The 25,294-nt window shown below is 30.1% G+C and overlaps 1 protein-coding gene across 2 annotated transcripts in view; it reads right to left on the bottom strand.

Annotated features, from left to right (window-relative positions):
- The window catches only part of DIP2 (disco-interacting protein 2), a 282,433-nt gene that overhangs the window by 222,594 nt on the left and 34,545 nt on the right, over positions 1-25,294 (bottom strand). For both annotated transcript variants that reach the window (XM_065505424.1, XM_065505422.1), the window contains exons 2-4: positions 2,081-2,155; positions 1,722-2,006; positions 1,469-1,597 (exon numbers count right to left, since the gene is read on the bottom strand). In XM_065505424.1, coding sequence (XP_065361496.1) covers positions 1,469-1,597; positions 1,722-2,006; positions 2,081-2,155 — 489 coding nt within the window. The remainder of the gene's footprint in view (positions 1-1,468; positions 1,598-1,721; positions 2,007-2,080; positions 2,156-25,294) is intronic.

Here is a 25,294-nt window from a genome sequence, read left to right as displayed (position 1 = left end):
TATATGCCGAAGTAGGCATTTTTATACCCAATTCACAAAATCGTACTTGTAGCTTAGGGAAGTGGGTCTAATCACTTGGTTATTTTTTTACTGATAGAGGACATTCAATACTACTAGACATAAGGAGCGCATTGGAGACTTCCACTCCCCCGGCTTCTAGAGACATTTATTTTTTTATTATTATTATAACATCAACCAAATGAAATTTTTTGTGTATATTTAGGAGTTAAAAAGGCAACTTTTATCAGGTATTACTAAGCGATTGCGAAAAAAAAAGAAAATTCGCCTCACCCTAACCGAATCCTGATCTGTTCAGTGGTATAGGATTCACCCTCCTTGCTTTTCCGAACGGCTTGTGGTTGGAGCCGCCAACCTTACACCCTTACAAGTTTTTGCTAGGTCGACTGCAGCAACCACCTTCTGCTTCCCAGAAGAAGACACTCAAAATTACACTTACGGGCCCGTAGATTCTTTCGAATCTAGCAAAGTCCATTTTTGGCTAAACCAAAAAATGTTAATAAAGCGAATAGAAATATTAAAACCTAAAATGGAAGATTTAGCTCTACCCAAAGCTTTAATAACCTCCAACTCACTCACACAATTGAACGAAACAACAATCGTCAGTTTCAGCAAAGTCATCAAAGGCAAAATCTTCAACAACAAAGTCATTACTCCTAACTGTTACTATGATATTTCGGTTGTTTTCGATTTCCCAAAAATTTATACGAAACAAAAATTATTATCATAGTTATTTTTAATTCCTAACTTCCTTAATTAAACTAACTTATACACAAAAATCAGACATATTGCAATTGAAATCACCAACCACAATAGTATCAGAGTATTTTAGAAACAATTCACTATGAAGATTTTCAAATGCAACAAGATCACGATAGTTTAAGTATACAACCCCAACAAGAAATTTAAAACCATTAGAACTGAGCTCAATAAAGAGAGATTCACAGGCACCAAATACAGAAACTTGATAAACTATATTTTATTCAAGACCACTGGTAAAATACATACCTACACCACCACCTCTAGAGCTCAAACGATCATTACGACAAAATTTGTATCCAAATATCTCAATAGCTCGATTTGACATGTAAATTTTAACCAAGTTTTAGTAACAGCAAAAACATTAATGAAAGATCCAACTAATACAGAAATTAATTCATCCACCTTCGAGAAATTTGACAGAAGGTTTAATCCTTTGGTAATTAATATGAGCTACATTCAGTTTATCTTCATCAGATTGGTATAAAAAGATAAACTATCATAACATAATGCTATTTGGATCCCTTCCCACCGATAATAAATACGGGTTAACTTCATTGATGTTTCACACAAATTTGAACTCATTCGGGTTCAATAGTAGTAGTGATTTTGCTAATATTTGGTATTCACTTTTTTGCTGGGTATTAATAATCCTAAATTATAAGCTTTGATTTAATAAAATTGAAAATACCTGTATCCTCATTGGGTCGTTCAGGGCTTTTATTAAGAACTGAACTTCTTTTAGATGGCATTGGTAAATTTGGCTTAGATCTAGATTTCAATGCAGCGAGTGCTTGTTGAACTGCTTCCTGGCGAACTTCTACAATATAAATTTGTTTATAAATAATTAATTTTTTTTTCAATTGTTATATGCAAAAATAAAAATAAGCTAAAAATTAAACATTTAAAATTCATTTCTAAATATATAGTACGCATATATGTACCTGAATGATATCTCTTTTCATTGTGCGTTATTTTTCGATGAGTTCTACGTATGCGACTATTTTCATAGCCATGTTCAGCCTCATTGTCATCCGGCTGATAGTAATCCGATTTTTTTGACAAATTGGAATGTCTTTGGTGAGAAGATGGAAGAGATGGCACCTCTGACACATAACTGTAACCTTCATTTGAAATTAAAGCACCATCGCGAACAACCTTATTATTTTCCAAATTTGTTTCTTTAAGATTATAATAAGGTGGTGATGCCTTATTTGGATTTTCATCGACTGTTGTTAGTTTCAGAAGAAAAAATAAATATGAATACACTTTAAGATCACCATAATAAATTACATCACTTTACCTTCACTTAACTTGGACAAAAAGGGTTGTAGCAATTTTGCCCTTTTCTTTTCATATCCTTTTTGGGTAATATCTCCTAAAAAAGTAAAAACAAAAACAATTCTTAATACTTACATTCATTTAAAGCAGATTAAATAAATAAAACGTTAACAAAAATATAATGTATGTATTTGAAAACAACGTATGGGAAAGAAAAAATACTTGAGCTATTGGAATACGTTATGTTTTGTCATAATACAATGTTAACAATAAAATAACTACCTTGAAAAAGTATTTATAATTTTTTTGATAATTTTTCTATTTGCATGATTTTTTTGGAATGAAATAAACTATTACTAATAAGCAGGGCAACCATAAAATATGCACTTATAAACGAAGAATATGATTTCAAAGTTTTTTTAAAAAAATATATAAGCAGTAAATAAAATAGTGAGCTCATAAATTAAAATTGGTTATAATAGTATTAAAAATCGAATTTCGTGCTATTAAGTGTTCATTTCCATTTTTGTGTTATTATAAATACTAGACTTCATGTTATATTTTTCTTATGTTTCATCAAAATTTATAACATTTCGCTATCTTTTTTATGAGAAATTCCAAATATTGAAAATTTTTATATTTGACCTTCACGATGCACTATAGTTCAAAGTATCACTTTTTCCGTGCGAAATTAATAACTATTAAAGTATTCTACTGTTTGATACTAAAATTGGACCATAGGTAGAAATACTTATATTTTCAACAAATTTAAGAAAAAATTAACCCTCTGTCGACCCTTCAGGAGAAAAATAGAGTAAATTCATTGCTTTTGATCAGAAAAAAAATTATTTCATTTTAGTTTTCAGTCAATTTAGTTGAATCAGTAATTCATTTTGTAAACACATTTGATTCAAAATATTAATTGAAGAATCAAATAAAACTTCGCACAGTGGTATATAAAAAAAGAGGGAAATAAATCTGTAATTTCTAAGTCCTTAGTCCTTAGTTAGATTTTAATAAAATTCGACATGCGCAAAGAAGAAGTGTTGACGAGTTTAAATTTTGAATTTTGACCGCGACCAGGGGTCCCCATAGTAGGACACCTCGGGTATGTTCAATTTTTAAAACGATCCTGTTTCTTCGTCTGTGTTTTCTATCATCTGCTTCGAATGTATTAATAGCTTGTGTGCTGTGGATGTCATTGGTAACCTAAGATACAAATCTGAACGCATATATCACCATTAAGCCATATAGTGTTTTCATTTCGAAAATTATCTTCCTTTCTTCTTCATTTTTGACATTTTACTTTTAAGTAATCGTAGACAAAATGGCGGACTTTTTCATCCAATAATTTCTTACAGCCCTTAGGAATAACAGGAGCACTAATTTTCTTCACAATATATTTAATAATAGCATCATACTTTGTGTCTTTTGGGCGTTATTTTAGCCAAATTTCAAAAAGTTAATTTTTTTTATAGCACAGTAACCTAGAAAAAATTAAATTACTCAGAAAGCGCAAAAATGCGCAGTATGAAATAAAGTGAAATGAATTCACAACATTTCAGTATATTTACTTATTTTAATTTCAAGTTTAACAAACGTTAACATTTTTTTAAAAGCTTCTATAAAGTTAAAGTTTTGTAATCAAAACAAATTACTTTAAGGTTATGTTTAAAAATTGTAATTTTTAATATAAAGGGAAATAGTATCCAAATATTTAGGAAAGCAAAATTAAGTACTTAGACGTCTCGTTGTTTTCCATTTTAAACATTATTTAAATTATTCACACACTTTCCACAATTAACGGTTAAAAGTTACAATATAATATTGATACTATTCAAAATTTTTTAAAAATGTATCGAAACTTTGACTTTGAAGGCATGCTGTCAAGCCGTATTTTGTATTTTACAAGAACCAATTGCGATTTTGTTTGCATTGGAGTTTTAGTAACAGGTTGACAATAAAAAATAATGAATAATAACAACTTCGAAATTGGAATTTCGCACGGAAAAAGTGATACTTTGAACTATAGTGCGATGGAAGGATTGGCGTAAAATTTGTAAAATTTTCAGACAATATTTAGAATTACCTGGTCTATAATATTCTGAAAAGGTTTTAATAATATTCATAACAGTAAGGAAATTGAGCTCATATAGCCAAATAATTAAATTTTCTCATAAATCCCAATGTGATGTTAAAAAATTCTGATATTTGTTTAACAAAATTTATAAAAATTTGAAAATGGAGTTTTGAAACTGACGTTAAAAAAATAAAACTTTGTTGGTCATTCCTGCGAATAGGTTAACGGTATCCTACGAAGTCAAAAACTTATATATGTACAAGTAAATATGGATATTTTTTATGTAAAAATTAGCTTTTATTTTAATATATCTTGAAATATGTTAATTTTGTTCATACATTCCTTGTTCTAGTGGCCTAAGACATGTTAATGGCCTGGGGAATTTTTAATAACTTTAACATTTTTTAACCAATTTTATATCCATTAGAAGGACAATTACGTACACATTTCTATTCTTTAAAATTTAATTGCAAAATTAATTTTTTAATGGCAAAATTTTTACAAAAACTGAAAAATTTAATTTTTTCCACCTCAAAACTTCAGCGGACTTGAAGCACGGCACGTCTTAACCGCAACCGATTCAATAAAATTTTTTTTCAGGATGATTTTTTAACAAAATCCACCAAACTGTCCCACGCTAATGCTACATATGGGCTATTCCATAGATGGAATAGATTTTGCAAAAATAAGAGTATCTATATTTTAAAATAATAAAAAGTTTTTTCGAAATATTGTTGTCCAAAATATTGAGCGAAATAAGGGTATATCGTACGTGACCAGGGCTGTCAGATGTGGCGATTTCTCGCCAAACGTGGCGATTTTTCATTGCCTTTGGCGACCAAAATTTCCAATTGACGACATTGCGATTTTTTAACAAATTATTTGTTATTCTTGAAATATTTTTTTTGATATTTATTAACCCAATAGTTAATAAAATTAATCATTTATACTCTGATCATATGATGCAGCTAGCATACATGATCAAATAGTTTCAACAATATTATTTTTTTCTTCTAAAATGTTTAAGACGTAATTTTTAAATAATAATGGAAATATTGATAACTTAATATGCTCATTAAAATTGGCTATTGGTTCGACGGATTCTTTGGAATTAGGAATCTATCGATTTTGGCACAGAATTTGAAATGGAATTACAAAATATAAAAATGGAGGAATATGATGTATACATTTTAAAAGAAAATAGTTTTTTGTACTTAAGAAGCTTTTAAAATAAATTAAAGTATATATGTAATGAATTTTCAAAATTGAAATGAAATGGAAATTTTCGGTAGTTCAAAATGCATTAAATATGTTAGATTTTTGGCCACAAGTTTACAATTATTGAGATGCAGTTTTGACATTTCATTTTAAAGACTTAGAGCCAGTTTTTGACTTCGTATTTAAATATGAATTATATTTAAGTTCTATTTAAATACGAAAATGAGTTTCTCAGTGCTTTTTTAAATGATACTTAAATGGCCAACGTTGGCCATTTAAATTCTATTTAAGTTTCATAAACTACCATATGTTTTTGACAGCTGACTTTTGTTGTTTAGTTTTTTTTTCGACTCTATTGTAGTGAAAAAAAACCAAACAGCAGCGCGCTGCAGCGTTTTGCTAAAAAAAAGCGTCTTGCAAAAACTACAATTCCGATGCGGGGCAATTGGAGCTTCTTTTGTGCATTTTCCTACCAATAATTTTATTGTTTAATAAACTTTCATTTCTTATTGGGCAAAATGTAACAATTTTTGTTTTGGTTGAACAGCTGTTTTAAGCAAAACTATCGATAATTTTTTGATATTTAGTAGTGCTGACATACTTTTATCTTATTTAAATAAGACAAATTATGTAGCACTGAAAAACTCAAACTGTATTTAAATACAACTTAATTTTAAGTAAAAATTAAGTAAATACGTATTTAAATAACAAGTCAAAAACTGGGCATTAGCATTGGCCGTTCTTAATATTGTTACGTTTTAACCTTTTCAAAACGTTTGGTTTATTTCCTTATAATAAATAAACCGGATACTTTTGATTGCAAATAAAAGCCGTTTAGTAGTTTGAAAATTGTAACAACTCTTTATTTATTTAAAAATGTACAACAACAACAGAATTAAATAGTCACTCAATTGTTTTTATACACGTTTGCAAATTCGCAGAAATATAGACACAATTTAAAATGTACACGAATTTACTTGAAAAACACAACACACTTTAAGGCACTCAGTTGATGTTTATTCGAAAAGCATCTCTGATAAACTGACTCACGACTGTAACCTCTGCCACTATTTATAACAATGCCATCTGCACTCTAGATTGCTCTTTAACTGTCAAAGTTCGAATATTCTAGATCATACGCCATCTGTGGTGTACTTTCTACAATGTTCTTTAACTGAATATTCGAATTCACAGATATGTTACAGTTTGCAATTACAGCACTGTTATTTGAAAGCATTATGCTACTTTTAAATCAGCCCTTAAAATCGTTATATTTTAATTCAAGTACAATTTCGTAACAATATATTAATTTTACCAACCAGCAACGCTTGCGTAGAAAGGGAATTTCAATATGAACTTTTAGATTCATTGATAAGAATAGTAAGTTATATGAATGTTAATAAATTTTGTTGCAATTCATTTCAGCCTATTCTAATACAAGGTATACTTTTGATATCAATTTAATATAAATAAATAATGCACTAGATTTAAACCGAAATAAATTTGAATTTATAACACTGTGCAACAAGAAAATCTTTCCCGAATGAGACCAAATGAAAGTAGATAATTAGTATACCAAAACCCCCAAAGGGTTTTTAAAAGTTAGCTCGTGTTTTAAAGTTATTCGCCTTTAAAGTTCAGCTTTTTTGAGTAAAAATGTTTCATATATATTTTATGAATAATCTATTGAAGTAAGTCAATATTTATATAAAGTAATTTTAGTTGAATGTTCTAGTCCTAATATACTTAAAATTCATTAATTTTAACACTTTTTGCAGATTTATTTTTTTTATTTTTATAGTTTTTGGTACTTAGATACGCAATTACCAATTTTTGGAGAATTGCTGAATATTGCTGTAAAAGTATTGAGTAGTGGGTATCGAGTATTTGCCATATTGTTTGAGTACTCAATACTCAAAAGTAGTTACTCAATACTTTTAGACTTGTATTTTTACAATTTAATTTATTTAAATTTAACGGTTATGGTGCAAAAAATGCATCTCTACTATAAATACAGAAGAATTTATATCTGCTTATGAGACATATTTCAACCATCCAGTTATATCAAATGTGCCATGGGCTCCAAAGATTGTTTGCAAAAAGTTTTATACTAATCTAATGAGTTGGATGAGCGAAAGGATTACAAAGTTGCCGTTTGGTGTGCCGATGATCTGGTTAGATCCTAATGGGCATAAGACTTCAAATTGCTACGCATGTGCGAATTCCGTAACTGGTATGAACAGAAGAAAAACGAGGAGTAAAATATATAAAAGTGTTTTAAGTGCTCAAATCCCAATACAACACTCGGAAAATGTTCCAGTTCCAAAACCTCCGAGCCCGGACGTGACGTCAGGGATTACCATACAAACTGCTTTAAATGAAGCTTTTTCTTTATTTGCGCCAGATCCCTCAAAGTCAAATGATCCCATTTTGATTACACAAACCAAGCTAGACTGCATTATTGCAAAGCTTGGACTTTCACAACGTAAGTCCGAAGAACTGGCTAGATTTTTAAATTCAAATAATCTCTTGGCCCCTGGAACCAAAATATCAGCCTACAGACATCGCCAAGCAACACTGCAAGAATGTTTTTTTGCAAATAACGAGCAAACATCTGCTTACTGCAAGGATGTGGACAAACTAATGAGCCAAATGGACATTGGTTACAATGCGGCTGAGTGGAGACTTTTTATTGATAGCTCCAAAACCAGTTTAAAAGCAGTGTTGCTCCATCAAACAAACTCAAAACCATCGGTACCAATTGCCTATAGTGTAGAAACGAAAGAGACGTATGACTCATTAAAAACTATTCTTCAAGAAGTAAACTACAATAAACATCAATGGAAAATATGCTGTGACTTGAAGGTGGTAGCAATTCTTCGGGGATTGCAATCTGGATACATTCAATACATGTGCTTTCTATGTGACTGGGACTCCAGATATAAGGGTGATCAATATGCAAATAGGGAATTAAGCAAACATGCGAATGCCAACGTCATTGAAGATCCCCTGGTACCTCAAGACAAAGTTTTATTACCACCATTACATATAAAACTCGGTATAGTAAAAAGTTTTCTGAAAACTGTGGTTAAGAGGGATGAAGTTTACACTACTTTAGCAAAAATTTTCCCCCGACTCACTGAAAGTAAATTAAAAGAAGGTAAAACATTTAAAATAAGTATATTTTTCTTGATTAAAATATATATTTTTTTATAACTATTCTTTGAATTTGATAATATTTTAAATAAAAACGAATTGATTGCTTGGTAATCAATCAAAGAGGTTATTGGCGGGTTGTTGGGTAAAAATAGGTCTGACAACTATCAGAGATCTGTTAACGCAATGATGAATGCTATTTCTAAAATAGGCGTTAATATGTCGCTCAAAATTCATTACCTACATCATCATCTAGACTACTTCGGTCAGCAACTAACGACCGAATCAGATGAACAAGGTGAACAGTACCACCAAATTGCAATGCCATTTGAAATGAGGTAATTTTTAATATACATATATTTTTTTTCCCCAATACATTTTAACACAAATTTTGCAGATATCGAGGAAAAAAGTCTCCCGATGCTGTATTAGCGGAAATTTGTTGGTGGAGCAAGAACTTGCATTACGATGATGAAGGAGAAGAAAACACAGGAAGTGAACTACAAAATTTGTCTACTTCAAATTCTGGTTCTACAGAGCATCCACCAGAGCAGAAAAGACCTCGAACTATATAATGTAGTTCATTATACCCTGCACCACCATAGTGGGGAGGGTACTATGCGTTTGTGCAGATGTTTGTAACGCCCAAAAATATAGTCTAACACCCACCTTAAAGTATACCGATTGACTTATAATCACTTTCTGAGTCGATTAAACGATGTCCGCCCGTCTGGTCGGCTGGCTGGCTGGCTGTCCATGTAAACCTTGTGCGCAGAGTACAGGTCGCAATTTTGAAGATATTTCGATCAAATTTGGTACATATTATTTTTTCGGCCCAATAAAAATACAAATTAAATTTTAAAAATTAAATATATGGGGCATTTCATGTCAAGTGAACCAACTTTTGAAATCGATGTCTTCCGATCGGGATGAAATTTGCACCAAGGTTAGCTCTATTGGATAGTAACTCAGACACAATTTTTCAACAACATCGGTCGAGAACTCTCTGAGTTATAGGGGGTAAAATTTTGACAATTTGGTCAAACAGGGGTTTTTTCTTATCCATGTAACTTATTACCTATTGTTCTTAGCAAAATGTGTCCCAAATAGTATAGATAGCTATTTCTTCGATCTTTCGAAAAAAAATATTTAAAAAAAAAAATAAAAAATTTTTAATATTTTTTTTCCGAAATCAAAAACTTTTTTGACTTTTTTTAAAATTTTTTCTCTTTTTTTTTTTTTTTTTTTTTTTCTTAAAATAAAGTTTAGATATTTTCCTTGAACACCTACTTGGTCGCTTAGTGGGATGCGAGTGGGATATCTATCAAAATAAATATTTTGTAACTCAAAACATAAAATTTTTGACTTTTTTTGCAAAATCAAAAACTTTGTTGACTTTTTTTTCAAAATGGACCCTTTTTTAATCTTTTTTTTTAGGTCAAACAAAAGCTTAGATATTATCCTTGAAGACCCTTTTGGTCGCTTAGTGGGATGCGAGTGGGATATCTATCAAAATAAATATTTTTTAACTCAAGACTTACAATTTTTGACTTTTTTTTTTGCAAATACGATTTTTTTTCCAAATGGGCCCTTTTTTTAAAATTTTTTTTGTAGTCAAAAGAAAGCTTAGGTCCATTCCTTTAAGATATTTTTAGTCCCTTAGTGGGATGCGAGTGGGATATCTATCAAAATAAATATTTTGTAACGCAAGACATACAATTTTTTAATTTTTTTTTGCAAAATCAAAATTTTTTTCCAATATGGGCCCTTTTTTAATTTTTTTTTTGCTCAAAAGAAAGCCTAGGTCCATTCCTTTAAGATATTTTTAGTCCCTTAGTGGGATGCGAGTGGGATATCTATCAAAATAAATGTTTTAACACAAAAATTGTATGTCTTGAGTTACAAAACATTTATTTTGATATATATCCCACTCGCATCCCACTAAGCGATCAAAACCATCTTAAAGGAATAGGCCTAAGCTTTCTTTATAGCAAAAAAAAAATTACAAAAAGGGCCCATTTTAAAAAAAAGTCAAAAAAGTTTTTGATTTTGCCAAAAAATCAAAAATTGTATATCTTGAGTTACAAAATATTTATTTTGATAGATATCCCACTCGCATCCCACTAAGGGACTAAAAATATCTTAAAGGAATGGACCTAAGCTTTCTTTTGACTACAAAAAAAATTTTAAAAAAAAGGGCCCATTTGGAAAAAAAATCGTATTTGCAAAAAAAAAAGTCAAAAATTGTAAGTCTTGAGTTAAAAAATATTTATTTTGATAGATATCCCACTCGCATCCCACTAAGCGACCAAAAGGGTCTTCAAGGATAATATCTAAGCTTTTGTTTGACCTAAAAAAAAGATTAAAAAAGGGTCCATTTTGAAAAAAAAAAGTCAACAAAGTTTTTGATTTTGCAAAAAAAGTCAAAAATTTTATGTTTTGAGTTACAAAATATTTATTTTGTTTTGATAGATATCCCACTCGCATCCCACTAAGCGACCAAGTAGGTGTTCAAGGAAAATATCTAAACTTTATTTTAAGAAAAAAAAAAAAAAAAGAGAAAAAATTTAAAAAAAAAAGTCAAAAAAGTTTTTGATTTCGGAAAAAAAATATTAAAAATTTTTTATTTTTTTTTTTAAATATTTTTTTTTCGAAAGATCGAAGAAATAGCTATCTATACTATTTGGGACACATTTTGCTAAGAACAATAGGTAATAAGTTACATGGATAAGAAAAAACCCCTGTTTGACCAAATTGTCAAAATTTTACCCCCTATAACTCAGAGAGTTCTCGACCGATGTTGTTGAAAAATTGTGTCTGAGTTACTATCCAATAGAGCTAACCTTGGTGCAAATTTCATCCCGATCGGAAGACATCGATTTCAAAAGTTGGTTCACTTGACATGAAATTCCCCATATGTATATGAAAAATTTTTACTCAAAAAAGCTGAACTTTAAAGGCGCATAACTTTAAAATACGAGCTAACTTTTTAAAACCCTTTGGGGGTTTTGGTCTACTGATGGTCTACTATCACTTCCCGTTGGACTCATTCGGGAAAGATTTAATGACCCGAAATTTGATGGACAGTGTAATATGTACATAAAATTAGTATGTATGTATTTTACTTTTTTTTGGTTTTTAATAAAAAGAGCTGATGGCAAAGCAATACGCAAAATGCCAGGGTATCCCACACGAAGGAAAAAAACACTGGGGAAAATGTTGGGCATTGAAAAATGCCTACTTCCTCTAGTATGACGCTGTTAGTGACTAAAGGTTGATTATTTCCTAAAACTTAAAAACGATCTCGTATGTTAGCTTCCTTAATGAAACTAATTAACTGAGTGTATATACCAGGGTTTAAAATTAGTTAAACGTTTTTTTACATTTGACTACCGACTGCGCAATAAATATGAATCGTTTTCATATTAATGTGCACAAATACTGAAAATATACAAACTATAAACCAATGCCATATATGCACAAGCTTCATGGTAGAAATATTTGTCGCAGTTTTTCCAAAAATATTTTGCCTTACAAAATATTTTACGTTGCAGCTAGAAGACAAAATGAAAATTTTTAATTTTTAAAACTTTTGCTGCCTAAATATATGTATATTTTTGGTTAGCAAAAACAAATGAAATTGCTTGTGTATAATATACAAACAAATTACTACAAAAACATCATACATGCAAACAAATTGCAGCGTGAAAACCATAAACTGCAAATGATATGCGCAGTGAAAAATTCAAACAATGAAAATATGGAAGATGCTAAAAGTAGACTGCCAAACCATACGAAGTTGAAAAATGTAAAGCGAGAATGTTTATTTTTAAAATATTTCCGCCGCATATATGGTTTTGTTTTGCCGCATAGTCATTGAGTAGATAAATGTGAAAAAAAACTATGAAGTTGATTTGGGTGTACAAAATAAAAAATTGTATTGAAATGTGTGTTAATAAATAATTTTAGTGCAATAAAATAGAAGTTTTATTTTTTGAGGTATGTATTGTGAAAGATAGCAATGCAGTGACAATTAAATTAAATAAGATTCTGGACAAAGGATAGCTAGCGGAGGATATTATTATTGAATTTTTTGATTGATTGGCTTTTTTAATACGAATTCAAATGTATTCATGCTGGTGGTAATAGGAGTCCAGAAAAATTAGTAAGAAAAAATAATTTTGTACGTAAAGCGGTTAAAAAAGGATATATAATGCAACAACAAAATGTGACAACAATAGCCAAATACCATAAATAACAGGATCATTCATTTTATGAATAAAATCTATCATAATAAAGTGTTGTACATTCAAATGTTTCCTTTCGTAAAATTTGTAACAGGAGAACAAGCAAAAAAATAAGCAGCATAGAAAATAATTGTGGAAGAACAATTTTATGTGTAAGATATAATGCAAAAAAGGCACAGGTATAAGTACAACAGGAGCAAAAGGAAATTAACTGCAACAACATCAACTTATACACACAAGTAGGTAATTATGATATAAAATTGCTGTATGTGTGTACATTAGGGTGGCCCTTAATAAACGAAAATTGGATTTTGGCCATTCTCACCCCCCAGTTTGGTGAACATTAGTAAAAAAATCATCCTGAAAAAATTTTAGGTAAATCGGTTGGGGTTAAGACGTGCCGCAAGCCTTCTGAAGTTTTGAGATGCATTTACAAGGGGATAAAATGCATTTTTTTCAGTTTTTGTAAAAATTTTTCCATTAAAAAATTACTTTTGTAATTTAATTTAAAAGAATCGAAATGTGTACGTAATTGTCGTTCTAATGAGATATAAAAAACAGAAATCGGTCAAAAAATGTTAAAGTTATTAAAAATTCGCCAGGCCATTAATGTGTCTCAGGCCACTAGAACAAGAAATGTAGGAACAAAATGAACATATTTTGATAAATATTAAAATAAAAGCTCATTTTTACTTAAAATATGCCCATATATACTTGTATATGAGTTTTTGTCTTCGTAGGATACCGTTAACCTATTCTTAGGTATGAACAAAAAAATAAAATTTTTTTAACGGCAGTTTCAAAACTCTATTTTCAAATTTTTAAAAATTTTGTTAAACAAATTTCACAATTTTTTGATCATCTCATTGGGATTTATTAAGAATATAATAGGGAATAAAAATGTGAAAAAATTATGAAAATATCCCTTATAGTTTTTCCGTACCTGCGATTTACATTTTGAAATTATCGAGAAAAACCAATTATTTGGCAATTTTTAGGCCAATGAGCTCTATTTCCTTATTCTTATGAATTTTAAGCCAAACTTTTTCAGAATATTATAGTCCAGATAATTCTAAATATACTCTGAAACTTTTACTTAAATCGGAAAACGTTAACCCTTAAATCGTGAAGGTCAAAAGTCAAATTTTTCAATATTTGGAATTTCTCTTGGAAAGATTTCGAAATGTTCGAAATGTTGTATATTTTTGGGCCGATTTTGATGAAATTTAACAAAAATATAACATAAACTCTATGGTTCATAGTAACAGCACAAGAATGGAAATTAACGCTTAATGGCACTTGGGGTTAAAATGACACCAAACTTTTAAAATCATAATTTTTTTTATGGTTTTAGAAGTTTCGGGTCATTTTAACCCCAAGTGCTATATAGGGTTAATTTAAATTGTTCTGCTGTTTTTGTATATACTAGGCTTTGTGTTATATTTTTGTTAAATTTCATCAAAATCGGAAATAAGGAAAAAAAATTTCCACTACGACATATCAAAAAAATAATTTTGAGGCTTTTTCTCAACTTTTATTCTTTAAGGTTTTTTTAGTAGGTAATAAAACTTCATTTTATTCTAAACCCATTAAAAAATTAAAATCGGACAAAAACTGATTGACTTACTGTTCGTTATGTTGACGAACATCACTGAAACGGTTTCTTCGAATAACTTCTGAATTAGAGGGTGTTTCTTAACAAGACCCACGCTAGTCGTTTTCCACGTTTTTTTTCCACTGCCGCACAGTGTAATACATATATATTTTGATTACAATATGTTGTTAAAAATTTTATTAAAAAAAATTATTTACACAAAACCAAAATTAACATTTTCTCAGTCATTTATGTCCAGATTTTTTTTTTTGATTGTCCAGCTTTTTAAAGCCAAATGTCTAGCTATTTGCGAATCTGAATCTGCTATCCCTAGTTCCTGCCCATGTTGGAGTTTGGTTCAATGAGAGGGTAGATTACCTGGCCAAACAGGCGGTTTCTCTTGGCGCTCCCTTAGAGGTAAGACTTCCATATGGGGATGCACTTGTGAGGATAAGGAATTCTCTTAATCAGGAGTGGCTGGATTTATACAGGATCAGATCTCAAGTGTCTGGACGTTTCTTCTTCTCTCTTTTAAATGAAATACATATAAGACCTTGGCACAGGGGTGTTGTTTGGGATCCAATTGACATCAATATTATTAATAGGCTCTTATGTGGCCACTGTTATAGTGGCGTTTACCTTCACATGATACGTAAGAGATCGTCTGATGTTTGTGATTTTTGTAACATGATCGACAATTCTGAATTCAATGATATTAGAATTAAACACAAATTTTTTCGTAAATTTGCTAATCTTTTTGACTTATTAAATTCTCATGACATCGGTATATACCAGAGTTTAAAATTACTACTATATTAGTCAAAAAATTGCAAAAAAAATCATAATTTTACATGAAAACTGCAACAAATATTTAACAAGATAATATTTCATTGTATACATACTAAAAATATAAATACTATTTACGAATTCCATATATGCACAAGCCTCATGGTAGAAATATTTGTCGCAGTTTTTCCAAAAATATTTTGCCTTACAAAATATTTTACGTTGCAGCTAGAAGACAAAATGAAAATGTTTAATTTTAAAAACATTTGCTGCCTAAATATATGTATATTTTTGGTTAGCAAAAACAAATGAAATTGCTTGTGTATAATATACAAACAAATTACTACAAAAACATCATACATGCAAACAAATTGCAGCGTGAAAACCATAAACTGCAAATGATATGCGCAGTGAAAAATTCAAACAATGAAAATATGGAAGATGCTAAAAGTAGACTGCCAAACCATACGAAGTTGAAAAATGTAAAATACGAAATTGTGCAAAGTTAAAAATGTTTATTTTTAAAATATTTCCGCCGCATATATGGTTTTGTTTTGCCGCATATAGTCATTGAGTAGAAAAATGTGAAAAAAAACTATGAAGTTGATTTGGGTGTACAAAATAAAAAATTGTATTGAAATGTGTGTTAATAAATAATTTTAGTGCAATAAAATAGAAGTTTTATTTTTTGAGGTATGTAATTGTATGTATTGTGAAAGATAGCAATACAGTGAAAATTAAATTAAATAAGATTCTGGACAAAGGATAGCTAGGATAAAAAAAATTATGATTTTAAAAGTTTGGTGTCATTTTAACCCCAAGTGCCATTAAGCGTTAATTTCCATTCTTGTGCTGTTACTATGAACCATAGAGTTTATGTTATATTTTTGTTAAATTTCATCAAAATCGGCCCAAAAATATACAACATTTCGAACATTTCGAAATCTTTTCAAGAGAAATTCCAAATATTGAAAAATTTGACTTTTGACCTTCACGATTTAAGGGTTAACGTTTTCCGATTTTAGTAAAAGTTTCAGAGTATATTTAGAATTATCTGGACTATAATATTCTGAATAAGTTTGGCTTAAAATTCATAAGACTAAGGAAATAGAGCTCATTGGCCTAAAAATTGCCAAATAATTGGTTTTTCTCGAAAATTTCAAAATTTAAATCGCAGGTACGGAAAAACTATAAGGGATATTTTCATAATTTTTTCACATTTTTATTCCCTATTATATTCTTAATAAATCCCAATGAGATGATCAAAAAATTGTGAAATTTGTTTAACAAAATTTTTAAAAATTTGAAAATTGAGTTTTGAAACTGCCGTTAAAAAATTTTTATTTTTTTGTTCATACCTAAGAATAGGTTAACGGTATCCTACGAAGACAAAAACTCATATACAAGTATATATGGACATATTTTAAGTAAAAATGAGCTTTTATTTTAATATTTATCAAAATATGTTCATTTTGTTCCTACATTTCTTGTTCTAGTGACCTGAGACACGTTAATGGCCTGGCGAATTTTTAATAACTTTAACATTTTTTGACCGATTTCTGTTTTTTATGTCTCATTAGAACGACAATTACGTACACATTTCGATTCTTTTAAATTAAATTACAAAAGTAATTTTTTAATGGCAAAATTTTTACAAAAACTGAAAAAAATGCATTTTATCCCCTTGTAAATGCATCTCAAAACTTCAGAAGGCTTGCGGCACGTCTTAACCCCAACCGATTTACCTAAAATTTTTTCAGGATGATTTTTTTACTAATGTTCACCAAACTGGGGGGTGAGAATGGCCAAAATCCAACTTTCGTTTATTAAGGGCCACCCTAGTGTACATACAACAACAATTTATGCAAAAATCATAAACAAATATATAAATAGGTTCAATCGTGATCGTGAATGATTTTGTAGCAGGAGAAAAAAGGATAAAGAGGAATGATAGAAAATGTAAGCATCAACAAAAGAAAGGAAAAGAGTTAAAAAGGGATAGAAAATGCAACAACCAGATTATGGAAGGACACATGCATGAAAGCAAGAATAATTTATCACTACAAATGAATACAAAGAGGTTATAAATAACAGGAGATACGAAATTTAAGAAAGTTCCTGAAAATATAATTCTGCAATGAAGAAAATTTTACTGTACCGCTAGCTATCCTTTGTCCAGAATCTTATTTAATTTAATTTTCACTGTATTGCTATCTTTCACAATACATACAATTACATACCTCAAAAAATAAAACTTCTATTTTATTGCACTAAAATTATTTATTAACACACATTTCAATACAATTTTTTATTTTGTACACCCAAATCAACTTCATAGTTTTTTTCACATTTTTCTACTCAATGACTATATGCGGCAAAACAAAACCATATATGCGGCGGAAATATTTTAAAAATAAACATTTTTAACTTTGCACAATTTCGTATTTTACATTTTTCAACTTCGTATGGTTTGGCAGTCTACTTTTAGCATCTTCCATATTTTCATTGTTTGAATTTTTCACTGCGCATATCATTTGCAGTTTATGGTTTTCACGCTGCAATTTGTTTGCATGTATGATGTTTTTGTAGTAATTTGTTTGTATATTATACACAAGCAATTTCATTTGTTTTTGCTAACCAAAAATATACATATGGGGGATTTCATGTCAAGTGAACCAACTTTTGAAATCGATGTCTTCCGATCGGGATGAAATTTGCACCAAGGTTAGCTCTATTGGATAGTAACTCAGACACAATTTTTCAACAACATCGGTCGAGAACTCTCTGAGTTATAGGGGGTAAAATTTTGACAATTTGGTCAAACAGGGGTTTTTTCTTATCCATGTAACTTATTACCTATTGTTCTTAGCAAAATGTGTTCCAAATAGTATAGATAGCTATTTCTTCGATCTTTCGAAAAAAAATATTTAAAAAAAAAAATAAAAAATGTTTAATATTTTTTTTCCGAAATCAAAAACTTTTTTGACTTTTTTTTAAAATACGCTATTTTTTTTTATTTTTTTTTTTTTCTTAAAATAAAGTTTAGATATTTTCCTTGAACACCTACTTGGTCGCTTAGTGGGATGCGAGTGGGATATCTATCAAAATAAATATTTTGTAACTCAAAACATAAAATTTTTGACTTTTTTTGCAAAATCAAAAACTTTGTTGACTTTTTTTTTTCAAAATGGACCCTTTTTTAATCTTTTTTTTTAGGTCAAACAAAAGCTTAGATATTATCCTTGAAGACCCTTTTGGTCGCTTAGTGGGATGCGAGTGGGATATCTATCAAAATAAATATTTTTTAACTCAAGACTTACAATTTTTGACTTTTTTTTTTGCAAATACGATTTTTTTTCCAAATGGGCCCTTTTTTTAAAATTTTTTTTGTAGTCAAAAGAAAGCTTAGGTCCATTCCTTTAAGATATTTTTAGTCCCTTAGTGGGATGCGAGTGGGATATCTATCAAAATAAATATTTTGTAACGCAAGACATACAATTTTTTAATTTTTTTTTGCAAAATCAAAATTTTTTTCCAATATGGGCCCTTTTTTAATTTTTTTTTTTGCTCAAAAGAAAGCCTAGGTCCATTCCTTTAAGATATTTTTAGTCCCTTAGTGGGATGCGAGTGGGACATCTCGACCGATGTTGTTGAAAAATTGTGTCTGAGTTACTATCCAATAGAGCTAACCTTGGTGCAAATTTCATCCCGATCGGAAGACATCGATTTCAAAAGTTGGTTCACTTGACATGAAATCCCCCATATATTTAGGCAGCAAATGTTTTTAAAATTAAACATTTTCATTTTGTCTTCTAGCTGCAACGTAAAATATTTTGTAAGGCAAAATATTTTTGGAAAAACTGCGACAAATATTTCTACCATGAGGCTTGTGCATATATGGAATTCGTAAATAGTATTTATATTTTTAGTATGTATACAATGAAATATTATCTTGTTAAATATTTGTTGCAGTTTTCATGTAAAATTATGATTTTTTTTGCAATTTTTTGACTAATATAGTAGTAATTTTAAACTCTGGTATATACCGATGTCATGAGAATTTAATAAGTCAAAAAGATTAGCAAATTTACGAAAAAATTTGTGTTTAATTCTAATATCATTGAATTCAGAATTGTCGATCATGTTACAAAAATCACAAACATCAGACGATCTCTTACGTATCATGTGAAGGTAAACGCCACTATAACAGTGGCCACATAAGAGCCTATTAATAATATTGATGTCAATTGGATCCCAAACAACACCCCTGTGCCAAGGTCTTATATGTATTTCATTTAAAAGAGAGAAGAAGAAACGTCCAGACACTTGAGATCTGATCCTGTATAAATCCAGCCACTCCTGATTAAGAGAATTCCTTATCCTCACAAGTGCATCCCCATATGGAAGTCTTACCTCTAAGGGAGCGCCAAGAGAAACCGCCTGTTTGGCCAGGTAATCTACCCTCTCATTGAACCAAACTCCAACATGGGCAGGAACTAGGGATAGCAGATTCAGATTCGCAAATAGCTAGACATTTGGCTTTAAAAAGCTGGACAATCAAAAAAAAAAATCTGGACATAAATGACTGAGAAAATGTTAATTTTGGTTTTGTGTAAATAATTTTTTTTAATAAAATTTTTAACAACATATTGTAATCAAAATATATATGTATTACACTGTGCGGCAGTGGAAAAAAAACGTGGAAAACGACTAGCGTGGGTCTTGTTAAGAAACACCCTCTAATTCAGAAGTTATTCGAAGAAACCGTTTCAGTGATGTTCGTCAACATAACGAACAGTAAGTCAATCAGTTTTTGTCCGATTTTAATTTTTTAATGGGTTTAGAATAAAATGAAGTTTTATTACCTACTAAAAAAACCTTAAAGAATAAAAGTTGAGAAAAAGCATCAAAATTATTTTTTTGATATGTCGTAGTGGAAATTTTTTTTCCTTATGTCAAAAACTATCGAAAAATCGATGGCGCAATATGATTACAAAATCGAAAGAATTAAAAGTAATAAATTAAATTTTTTCTTCATGTCAAAAGCTATTGAAAAATCGATGGGACAATATCAATTGCTAAATCGACAATATCAATTGCAAATTCGAAAGAATTAAAAGTAATAAATTAAATTTGTTTCTGCATGTCAATAGCTATTGAAAAATCGATGGCACAATATCAATTGCTAAATCGACCCACCCTAATATACATATTTACATACATGTATGTAAGTAAAGAAAGTATTAAAAGTAGTAAATTAAAATTAAATACTAAAAACACTGCCACTTTATTTCGTTTTTGAGCTTACGGATTTGGCCAATTCCAAACCTTTAGAGATTTGTAAACAACTTTGAAAATATGTACAAGATTCCTCTAAATTTGTTCGTATTAACATTTCAGCTCAAACTAGGTCCAATGACATTCGGTTCTTTCTTTAGTATATAGATTGTTTAAAACATGAAAAACTCTTTTACAAAAAGCGTTGCTTACTGGTATTGAAATTACGAAACATACAACTTTTCCAAATTTCTCGAATTCATTATTTTCACCTTTGATAAACAAAATAGAACCATATCATTTGACATATCTCTTGGTATTTGTTTATAAGCTTCACGAAAGGGTTCTTCAGATATTTCAAGCTTTTTGTAAATCTTCCCAAGAAAATAAGACATTTTATAAATTTAAAAATGCTACTTTTTAAAAAAGAGGAGTCATCACCAAAGTCGTAACGATTTTCTAAATAGCTAACTGCTGTTTTTAAAAAGTCTTCTAATTCCGTCTTAAAAGTTTTATGTTCATTAAGCAAATTTTTTTTTTCTCAAAATGCTGTTAACTTTGATCCCAAAAAATGTGTTATGTATTCTACATTTGAGGCTATTCATAAGTACGGTCATTATATCGTGCAAATCTAAAACTGTACAAGAGTCATTCTCAAGAGTTGTAAATTCCTTCATTAGGTTTTGCATAAAATATAAAAATGCTTCTGATAATCCTTCACGTTTACATTCTTCTTCTTGATTGGCATCAATATCAGAAATTCCATGTGACACGTATTCCCATAAAACTTTTTGGCATTTGTTTTATTCCTTTCTTCAAGAAATACACACACGTTTTTGCATACGTTATTACTGTGTACTAATTAGTAGTAAGTAAATTTTAATTTATGGATATTATTGTCCAAAATTTCTATTTAGCTGGACAAATTAAATTTTAGCTTGAAACTGGACAGGCATCAAAAAAGCAGGACAATCCAGCCAAGTCCAGCCCAGCTGGCAACCCTAGCAGGAACCCATACTATATGTACCTCAAGGATATAAGAATCAACTATAGAATTAACAATATCCGATACTATAAAGTTCCTCGAACTAGCACGTCCCAACAAAATACACTCATTTCTACTATCAGTGTAAATAACAAGATGCGAGTTATTATCCTCAATGGCTATATCAACAGCCCTTTTAATGGCAATTAATTCTCCAGACAATGATGAAAGTCTCTCACGTGTACTGTACAAAAAGAAACGTCCAGTAAGAAGATTAAAAACAGCACATCCAGTGCCATTGTTCATTATCGAGGAGACAGTAGCAACCAAAGTAAAATTCCTCATTTTATAGAAATCAACCGACGAACGATAGTGAGCTTCAAGGACCTCCTTCGACATACCTCTGTTCCTGTTAAAAGATGACTCAATAATAATCCTAATCTTGTCACTAGTGCCACATACACCAAGTGATGGAATCGAGTCAAAAATATCCTTGTATTTCCCGTAGACAAAAGAGTAACTGTTATTAAGATATGAGGTGAGGGTGCCGCTCTAATCAAATCCATAAGAGACGGGTTATAACACGTAACCTTTAAAAGCTCCTTGGAAGCAAAATAGACCGATCTAAGATGAGGTGGCAGTTCGTTGGCCAATACATAAATGGCCTGTATCGGCGTGGAGGGACACAGTCCTAGACAACGTCTTAGACTGGAGTTCTGAAAGGTCTGAATCTTCCTGTCAACATACCTAGGGGCGTGGGCAGAAGTAGATCTCGCATACTCAACCTTACTCCTTATAAAAGCACGATAAAATCTCAATCCAATCTGAGGCCTTAGACCTCCTCTGATGCCCGATAACTTCTTGAGAAGATTGGTAGCTGAAGAGGATTACCTCAAAACACGATCATAATGATCATTAACAGTCAAAGTATTTCTGATGGTCAGACCAAGAAACTTAAGCGGTAACTTAAGGGTAATAGGACAACCATCCACAGTGAGTCCCATATCAAAATTAGCCCGCCTGCCAAAAAACATACATTTGGCCTTTGATGAATTAATACGCAAATTAAGGGAGGAACAGATCGATCGAAATTGACCAACTATATAATCAAGGTTAGATACCACCTGGTCAAAAAAAGAATCAAAGGAGAGAATCAGAAAATCATCCGCATACTGAAAAACCAGCAGTGTATAGGTGAAAAAGTATCGGACTGAGGCAACCTCCCTGAGGAAGTCCATTAAAAACACTGACGGACATATTTCCCATACACAGATGCCTTTCAGAGAAAAAACATGGGGGTAGTGCATTAAATATTTAGTGCACGAAGGTTTCCACTAAATCCCACTATAGTGACATTTTGATTTTCCACTATTTTTCATCACTATAGTGGTAGTGAAAAATATTTTAACTACCACTAAAAAAATGAGTGGTAGTGAAACATATTTTAACTACCATTAAAAAAAAAAGTGGAAACATTTTCACTACCACTAAACATTAGTGGTAGTGAAATTTTGCACTACAATAAAATAGTGCAAATTTTTAACAGTCACTACATGAATGCTTTAATTATATTATATGCACTAAAATCTCAAAAAATAGTGTTTATAGAAATATTCCAAACAGATTGAAAATATAGTCAAAATATTTCCATTTTATTATTTTTTATTGTATGAAAAAAATAAAATAAAAACTTTAAATTTTTAAGTAAAGTAAATTTCAGTAATTAAAATTTGTATTAATAAAATTTAACAACGTATATCTTTGAATGCAAATAATTGCTAAGGTTTTTATGTACGAATATATATTTAATTTAAATTGATTTCGTATATTAATATATTGATGAAACTTCCTTATTTTTTCGTATTGCTATTTCCTTTTGTTTTTTTAATTTTGTTACTTCTTTAATATTAGTATTAATTAATTTAATAAATAATAAAAATATATAAAATAATTCAATATAATGGTATGTATTTGAGTTCCATTAACATTAGTGAATGATTATCAGGGAAACCGGAAATATGCTCTAAAAAAGCGTTTTAGGCGCTTTAAATATGCAGTAAAAACTTTAAAATATGCTCTTAAAATTTAAAAAATATGCTCTTAAAAAAACAAACTTTTACATAATTTTTAACCAAAAAAAGATTTACTTAAATTTTCAAATAAAAATCGTTGTCTATTGGATCTGAAAACATTTTTAAACATAGAAAATATTCTTTCGACATCAACTGATGTTACAGGAGCAAATTTAAAAGACAATATTTCTTTAACACTTAGAACGGTTAAGTTTGAATTAGAACTAAAATTTGATATTTAGATGGAGCTATTATTAAAATAGTGCTTATTTTATATTAAAACAAGAGAGCTATATTCGGCTGTGCCGAATCTTATATACCCTTCATCTAATTATACTTCAAAATAAAAAATTTAAATATTTTTAGGTGAACAAAATTTTTTTTTTCAGTTTTTTTCATTTTTTGGATAAAAAATTTTTCGAATTGTTTTTTAAATTTTTTTTTTTTTGGTGAAAAGCCATCTATTTTTCAATTTTGAATTTTAAACAAAGGAAGTAAAAACCTGTAACACAACAGCGAAAAATAAGTAAGACAAAATTTGTTTTTGATAAACTCAAAATATGCTATTAAACAGTAAAATATGCTCTAAAAACGCAAAATATGACATAAATATGCTCTTAAAACAAATATATGCAAAAATAGGTATTTAAGGGTAAAATATGCAAAAATATGCACTAACAAATCCATGCCAAAATTCTTAAATAGTTCTGAAACGTGTAAATATCTTATCCATGTGCTCATTAGACTCACCAGAAAAAACATGCATTTGCATATTTTGGTTTCCCTGATGATTATATTTTTCTACTATCCTTTTTTGTTGAAAAAAAAAAATTTTCACTAAGCTGTAAAAAAAGGTTTTTCACTACCACTAAATTAATTTTAGTGAAAAACTTTCTTGTACCACTACCACTATTGCTTAGTGAATCTGTTATTTTTCAACTCACCACTAAATAGCTATTAGTGATAGTGAAAAATGTTGCACTATCAGTAACTTTTAGTGGAAACTGCAAATTTAGTGCACTACCCCCAACTCTGTATCCAATCAATCAAATCCAACGAAATAGCCTGACTGAGTAGAATGTTTCTTAGTATGAAAACATTCACACAGTCGTAGGCATTGCTGATATCGATACATGCCAACACAACGTGTAAAAGAGACTCCTTAGATGCAACAGACAAGGACTTAACCATATCATAAGTGACTCGATCCAGACGAGCAGATGCTCGTTTCCTACAGTTAAGAACATCATTGAACTCCTTAAATGAGAATGGTGTAATATTCATATCCGATGGCCTAGAAGTAGAGAAAACAAAACGATCCCTAGATGAAACTTGATCCGCCAAATGTCTCAAGAAAGAACCATTAGCATCATCGTCCCACATCGAGGGTCCATTGGAGTTGTAATCTTTCAAACTATTGACAAAACGCAATGCAGCAGCAGTATTTGGTTGATTATTCACTTCCTCTATTCTTTTTTTGTAATCATCACTTCTAGTTTTCCGAGCCGCCAATTTCCAGGCTTCCGAAGCATTTACAGAATCCTCAAGATTATCCTGTGTTGGATACTTAAGAGCCTTACTCCTTGCTGCAATATGTTTCCTGAAGAGACATGAAAGACCACCATTCCACCAAGACTTGGGCACTAATTTATCGGACTTGAATGTTGCATTAGAAATTTCATTCCTAAGGGAGTTCATAATACAATCCATATCTGGTTTCAGTTCTATTGTCGACAGATTCTGCAAGAGTCTGCGTTTAGAAAGAAATTTGGTCGGTGAAACCGCAACAGCACTGTGGAAATCTGGCAACGCCCCTGACTG

The sequence above is a fragment of the Calliphora vicina genome, chromosome 3, assembly GCF_958450345.1.
Source record: "Calliphora vicina chromosome 3, idCalVici1.1, whole genome shotgun sequence".
In the NCBI taxonomy this organism is placed as follows: Eukaryota; Metazoa; Arthropoda; class Insecta; order Diptera; family Calliphoridae; genus Calliphora; species Calliphora vicina.
This window is presented reverse-complemented; position numbering and strand designations above follow the sequence as displayed.